Raw genomic sequence first — 7,786 nt, 5'->3', positions numbered from 1 at the left:
ATATATATATATTTAAAAATCAACATCTCATAACAGAAAACTGCAGTTACCAGAGGAAGTATCGGGTCAGAGATGAGGAGCGTTTGAATAAAGCCTGTGAAGCTGGCATGGATTATGGTAAACACACGTTCTCCTTCCTCAGCCATTGAGATCCAGTCTCACAGCTCTGATATAACACCAATATAACACGACTGTTTGACAGTTTATAAAGTCACAGTGGTGGGAATGGATCTGAAACAGGACTCTGACATCTATGACATGAAGTTGGAGCTGGTGCTGAAAGAAGGTACAGTTTATTATTAATTTGTGTCCATCTTAAGTATACAGCGGGCACTTATTATTTTTACTATTATTTTATTTTGTGGAATATATATGTAAACGTCTTTTATGTGAAATATCTTATTCAGGTCAGTACTAAATAAAAAATATCATGCATTTTGTATGATCCCTCGTATTTTGGTAAAATAATTAACATTTTGCAGGTTCTGCAAGGTGTATGTAAACTTTTGACCTCAACTGTACATACATCTGCACTTTCTTGCTTATGATGAGAGAATTTACGTGAGAGCAGAATTCAGTTGTTTCAGCGATGACTCATCTGAACGCCTCTGATTGGCCAATGCATTCATAAGCTCAACAGAATCGTATGTGATTGGTTATAATATGCAGCACTGTAAAAACGCGGAAAAAGAATCATGGTGCAACATTGAGCAGATGTAAATCTAATGCTGCATTCAACACTTTTCATTTCATTTTCATTTTATTCGTGACAGCCGTAATGGATTTAGTTTAACTGTACAACAGCATTTTTGTTCACATGAATTGCCATAGTTTCTAAAAGCGGAAACCAATAGCGCGGAGCCATTATTTAAAATTGGAATTTATAAATCCTTGGGAACTTTTGGGATAACATAAGTACGCAACTGCATGAAATATATAACACCGTGCAAGTTGTTTTTGGATATTTTATTTTGAAAATCTTACATATTGTGCCTTTAATAGCGTACGTGAATGCAGGTGGTTGACACATGCGCTCTAGAAAGCTTCATCTTAGCCCAGCGTCAGCTCTATTTTCTACACAAGTTATGACCGATAAAAATGTCTTTGTACTCTTTTAAACTAAAGTTGTGTCATAACCCCCTCACACAAGCACTTCTCAATGGGGGTGTCTGTTCTTGCTTTCAGTCGCCGCTATTTTGTTGCTGACGTTCGTCTCTTAGTTTCGTTTTCTAATGTGTAACAACGGCCCGGGCCAGTGCTGCCACCTTGTGGAACAACTGCCCTGATAGCACAATTACATCATGGAGACGTCTATTTGACGTCTGCATTTACATCTGCTGCAAGATGTATTTTTTAGAGTGTTTGCTCATCTGCAATACGTCTGTAGGACGTTTCCTATCAGATGTCAAATAGACGTTTATTAGACGTCTTTATGATTTAGGATGTATCTAAAACTGACATCTTATAGACGACTATCAGAGGTTTGTACACAGCAGATGCTTTCCAGATCAAGCGATCTTTAACAGACATCTTGCAGACGTAAGTGTGCTGTCTGGGTGATTAGTGCAAAACCAAGTCAATGTGCATGTGTGACCTGCACGTACAAAGTATCACATTACAAAAATTGCGTCACGCTGACCCTCGCGGACGCTTAAAAACTAGGGATGCTCTGATCGATCGGCCGGAGATCGGTATCGGCCGATAAAACGAACACACACACACACACACACACGAAATCGTCTGCCTCATGAAAAAAAATGTGTTAATATTTGCATCATTTATGATTTATTTTATCCACCTGCGACCCACCCGCAAATAATCAGAATGCATTTTTTATTACCCAACCCGTTTGCTGCGTAAATCAGACGGACTTACTTCAGAATTCATTCTCTGCCAGCTGGAGGTGCTTTAAAGCAGGAAAAACAGAGGTTTCCCCAGTAACGTCTGTGTACACAAAGCAGCGCTGCGCTCACAAAAGCTGCTTTATGAAGTGAAATGACATGACATGTGGCCAAGTATGGTGACCCATACTTGGAATTAGTGCTCTGCATTTATCCCATCCAAAGTGCACACACACAGCAGTGAACACACACCCGGAGCAGTGGGCAGCCATTTTTTTGCTGCGGCGCCCGGGGAGCAGTTGGGGGTTCGCTTGCTCAAGGGCGCCTCAGTCGTGGTATTGAATTTGGAAAATCGGTCAGTTTTGATATTGTGGTGAGCGCCACAAATAAATAAATGTATGGGAAACACATCCCACAGCACAACCACCTGAGTCCAACTTCAGTCTACTCATCACCTTAACTTTAACAGCGTTTGTAGCCGGCGCCAAAGCCAGACTGATAAACAAACACAGACCGGAAGTTAACTTCGCGCCAGGTGCGTGCGCCCGATGAAACATCTATATAAAGCTTGAAGCATCAGAATCGGCATCGGTATCGGCCGATCACCATGACAAGAAATCGGTACTCAGTATCGGCTGCAAAAATCCTGATCGGAGCATCCCTATTAAAAACCGAAGTTTATTTTGGGCTTAAGTAAAATTAATTGCGTGTTTTTATAGCTCTCTTGAAATGTTGCTGACATTTGGGACATTTTGATAAAATTGTCTCCTGTTCTGTCCTATAGGCACTGATGAGGAAGTTGAGGGGAAAGTGAGACTATTCATGGCTCGTCCCGGTTGCAGAGGACATTTAGGATTGGTAAAAGGCAAGTCATACCTCATCATGGGCAAATCTGTTGACTTGCCAGAGCTGGGTGGAAGGTAGGTATCAGTACTTCCTGACCTACAGTATTCTTCTTTTGCACAGAAGGACCCACAACCCAGTAAATTTAGGATGCAACATAACATCATATAAAAAAAATGTGTGATATTATCTAGAGCACTAATTTTCCTCATATAGTGTGACATTCACATAGAATTGCTGTATGAGTCATTTCTTAGACTGATGTAAACCAAATCAATCTTGGGTAAAACGTCAGCTCATTGTCTGTTAGCATGATGTTTGTTTTTAATGATTATATATACAAAAATTGATTCATATGTTTTGCATAGTGTGTTTTCTGTTGTTTTAGTCTGCAGTATGTTTTTGGAGAGCAGACCTGGGTTGAATACTGGCCTACAAGAGAGGAAAGCCCAACTCCAGAACACAGGGAGCGATACATCGGCATCACTGAGATCAAGAACAGCCTTCTCAGATATGGATGCACTTTATAAATATAGTACAACAACTATGTCTTTATTACAGGAAATGTAACATTATCTTTTGCATATTCTAAATAAATTGTTCTTGATAATAATAATGCTTTTCACCAAAATATGCTGGTGTAATTCCATAATAAAACTTGAACATGTTCATGCACGATTATTCATGATGTGTTTAATCATGTAGTTCATGGATTCCTATTTTAAAATCTTGTTTTCTGAATCGAGTCTTCTCCAGGAGTTTGATTGACAGGCGATCTGACCAATCATAATGCCGAATCCGCCATTTTGTCTGACAAACAAACCAGACAGGAGAGTTAGTCGATTAACGGCAATAGAGTTGAACTTGAGAATGGGGTATTGACGTCTTTGCGCAGTTGGGACAACATACTTTCTGATGTTCATTCACGCTTGAACTAAGGCGCTACAGCAATCTGTCACAACAAAATACGGTAATTATTGTTTGAATTTCTTAAAAAAATGACAATATTTTAAAAATGAGACTTTGTTTCATACCTGCTTTGTCTTGTCTGTCGGCATGTGTCTTCATTGCTCCGTGATGTATTTTTCACTGCCTGATGATGTGGCTTGTGGACTCTAAATAGTGTTCTGTGCTCATCTGTGCAGCCAAAGACAGAACAGTTAGCATGCTTTGCTCGAACTTTCGCCATGGCGTTAGAACTGGTACACTGTTGTCACTTGCGAAAACACAATGGCGGCGCCGTGGGTGGAAACGTGCAGATTGAGGGGCAGTGATTTTTTTTCAGATGCTTGCAGAGAAAAGCTTACCAAAAAAATTTACTGGGTTGTTCTTTATCACGTTTCCTGGGTTGGTAGATAGATGCACCGGGGGACTGATTATAGCACTTAAAAAAAAGTGAAAAAGTCCGATTTTCATGATATTTCACCTTTTAACCAAACAAAAGTATCAAAACCATGCAGCAATGTGATTCTTTCATTAGTTACAGGCAGTGGGTTTAATCGATATGCTTTAACCTGGTGCAGTGCTGGCTGAACGACTCCTCTCCAGATTTCAATCAGTTCAGTGAATTTGTGAATAACAAATAATACATTCAACCATAGCATAATATATAAAATCGTCTTTGTGATGTTTAACAATCATTATATAATTTACACCAAAGATATCTTAATGTTTATTTTAAAAATGTTAGATTGCAGTGTTGTTGGCTTTATGTTGGGTGATGCTCTCCACTCCTGACTGCTGCTTCATCTCCAGAAATCCTTTTACTCCCGACAGATTAAACACTTGGGACAAAAACAGAATCAATTATTGATATTTTATATTTTTTGTCTTCAAATTTACAGGAATCAATCAAACAAGCAATATATATATATATATGTGTGTGTGTGTGTGTGTGTGATTATTTATTTATTTATTTATTTTTGTTTACAAAAAATAAGATATATTCTATATTCCAAGACATATTCTAATTCTTATTATCTTACACAATGTTGCTTCTCAAATATATTTAACATGATATTTTTAAAGGCAAACTAAACATAACGTTTAAGAAATGGAAAACAAGTTGCTGAAGGTCACTCGTTAAAGGACCATGTAGTCCTAATGTAAGGCATGTTTGGACACATTTTGGTTTCTCTTCTCTGACCCTGAACGTCACTGGACCCTTAAATTTAAATGGAGAAAAGATCAAACTAAACTTGCATTTTGGAAGTATTTCAAACTTGCAAATTCATGAAATTCTAGTGTTGTTTTATGAATGAACTGCAGAGAACAGAGTAATCTCAGAATACTGGGGATTTTTTCACCAGACAAATCAGGAGGAAATCTCTAAGAGTTGGACGATTTAATTGTCAGATCAAAAAAAAAAAGTGTTCAGATTGCTCTGCCAACTGGAATAAACAGATCTGATTTGATTTGGCCAGACAGTGTACAGTGCTGAGGATGGCATTGTGCCTATTTTGCTAAACATGCTCCTCCAGAACTTATCTTCAGAACTCAAATTTAACAATGTTAAAATGGCTTAATAAAAATACTAGTCATGCAAAAATGCCGAAAGGTGTGCATGAGAGTTCGATTTAGAGCAAAACAACCAAAGTCATGGGAAAATACTGCTATATGAAAATGTATGTGTGTTTGAGTTATTAAGATTAATGCAGTGCAGTTATAGGGTCGAATGAGAAAATAATTCTGTCGACAGAGAAAATGCACTTATTAATATTTTAGAGTTCATTCACAGCCCTATAGCTCCCCATACGCACATTTACTTCGCTTATAACTAAATGGGGACATTCAACAGGGTTTTATTGTTTTATACAGATAAATCTAAATTCTGTAACCTAACCCTCACAGAACACGTTTTTAAATATAAATAATGAGCTTAAAAAGCTTTTGAAGATGCAACAGCACTGTAAAATATTCCATTTGGCTCTAATGAAGTCAAACACTAGCTTTGTGTGAAGAACGGACTGAGGTCATTATTCACCGAACACTGTAAATCTAAGTGGAATATTTATTCACTGTTGAGCACAAAACATGCAGATAAATAAATAAAGAGCAGCAAAACTGTGGCACACGGGTAGCATCTGCGCTTGTTGTGATACAAGCAGCGGCGACGTTCCCACAAGGATGCCAACCCTTTCAGTTCAAGAAATGATTTGTTAAATGTTCATGAATTAATATTACTGAATAACCAGACTGGCAGACCAATAACAGACCATGAACGTTTTTCATAAATGCTTGTGTCAGACGTGTTTATTTGAGGAATCACTTCAGGATTAAAGTCTGAGTTTAAACCACATGTTCTTGAATAAATCATTGGTCGGTTTGAGAGACGCTTGAGGACGTCTGACTCACCTTAAACAAGCAGGACTGAAGGAGTCGTGTTATAGTAATTACTGCTGTTAAAACACAACACTTGAAGGTCTGTAATGGTTTGTGTTTGACCTTTGTATGAGCAAAGTCACATGTTTTGTCATTTTATGAAGGGTGACAGTGAGGAGCTCTAACACTGTGTCCTAACTTCACACGATGCGACAAGATTCCAGAGACAAGCAATTTGGCTGTCCACAACAGACGCGACGTGACAGAATCACTCAAATATCAGCCATTCAGAAGCGTGTTGCGTTGCGTGTAGTTAGGACACGGTGTAAAGGTCACTAAAACATAGACAAATGGCTAAAGCATATTATTTACATTGAGTTGGTTAGTTTAAATCAGTTTAGCTAATTATTTTTGTATATATTGTATGTCCAAATTCATAGTATTCGAAAAAACGGTAGGCGAAAAGTACCCGTATAACCTACTTCTTCCGCCCGGATTCTGAAGTGTGCATTCGATGAACAATTACTTTCCCATGAGGCCACGGAAGAGGATTTATGAATGGCAGTAGCTATGTTTCCATTCAAAGATGCGAATTTAACTTATGCGCAAAACTGGAATATCGCATAAAACATTTGCGAATAAAGCACCGTTTCCATTCAACGAGTCAAAGAGAACAAAATCGTCACTTCCTGATAAACTGGCACTAAATATCTCTAAGAAAACTAGGAGAAGCCACTGAATATAATAATTTCATAAATTACTTGCGCTTCAGAGAGAGCAGACGTAACACAATAAATGCGGTCATTGCTTTTAGAGGTGGATGCTTGCTGTTTGGGAACGCAGTCGTGTAAGACAGTAATTATACAGAAATACTTTGATGACAGACTTTCCTCAGGCATTTCAGAACGACCAGAACAACATAGCTATAGATGCTGTGAACGAGATCTGTCCACTGGTTAGTCAATTTATCCCGTCTCATAGCGCAAGGTTTTTCAATTTGCATGGTGGAATTTATTCGGTAAATGTGTTTCCATCGTAGTTTTTGCGCATTTTTTCTTATCGGATAAAAAGTTTATCCTACTCAGTTGTGCGCATACGTTTTTTATGCATATTTTTAGAATTTATGCACATATCTTGCCGTTTCCATCCATCGGTTTTTATACGATAATCCAAAATGCGCATAAAAATAGGTGGATGGAAACATAGCTAGTGAAGCAACGCAACTGACGCAGGTAGGTCATGTGACAGTAACAACATGGCGGATGTAGTAAGTCCGAATTTCATACCCACATGCATACTATATAGAATGTAGTTTTTTTTTTTGTTTTTTTTACGTTTTTTGTTTGTTAAGTAAATTCAAATTCAAATGCAATACCTACTCAGACAGTAAGTGATTTCGGACGCGCCGTCTGTCTTTGCGTGAGCTGGTGAAGTATATGATGGGAACAAGGATGCAGAGTGTCTGGATGACTTTAAAGGCACAATATGTAAGATTTTTTTTATTAAAATATCCAAAAACCACTAGAACAGTGTTATATATTTTGCTGACTTGTATACTTACATTATCCCAAATGTTTCGAAGACTGTTTAAATCCAGAGAATTAAGCAATTTTAACTAGTGACACGGTCCGTGTCCATAGTGTTATTGTGTCACCTGCCAATGACGTCATAACCCCTCGATTTCACCAAAGACGCTTTAATATGTTGTGCGTTTTAATAGACCGGTGACGACCGCACAGAGTAGCATTATAACAGAACTTTCAAATGTATCTAGTATGATA

At 38.0% G+C, this 7,786-nt stretch overlaps 1 protein-coding gene across 1 annotated transcript in view; it reads left to right on the top strand.

Annotated features, from left to right (window-relative positions):
• Positions 1–3,365, top strand: part of LOC107712054 (complement C3-like) — a gene marked incomplete at its 5' end in the record, with an annotated part of 23,150 nt that extends 19,785 nt beyond the window's left edge. The window contains one exon of the mRNA XM_016517180.1: positions 2,626–3,365. Within this exon, the coding sequence (XP_016372666.1) occupies positions 2,626–2,765 (140 nt within the window). The remainder of the gene's footprint in view (positions 1–2,625) is intronic.
• Between the last annotated feature and the right edge of the window lie 4,421 nt (positions 3,366–7,786).

This window comes from Sinocyclocheilus rhinocerous, unplaced genomic scaffold (genome assembly GCF_001515625.1).
Source record: "Sinocyclocheilus rhinocerous isolate Xijiao unplaced genomic scaffold, SAMN03320098_v1.1 scaffold3676, whole genome shotgun sequence".
Lineage (NCBI taxonomy): Eukaryota > Metazoa > Chordata > Actinopteri > Cypriniformes > Cyprinidae > Sinocyclocheilus > Sinocyclocheilus rhinocerous.
Note: the sequence above shows the minus strand (reverse complement) of the source record. Positions and strands in the feature narration are given on the sequence as shown.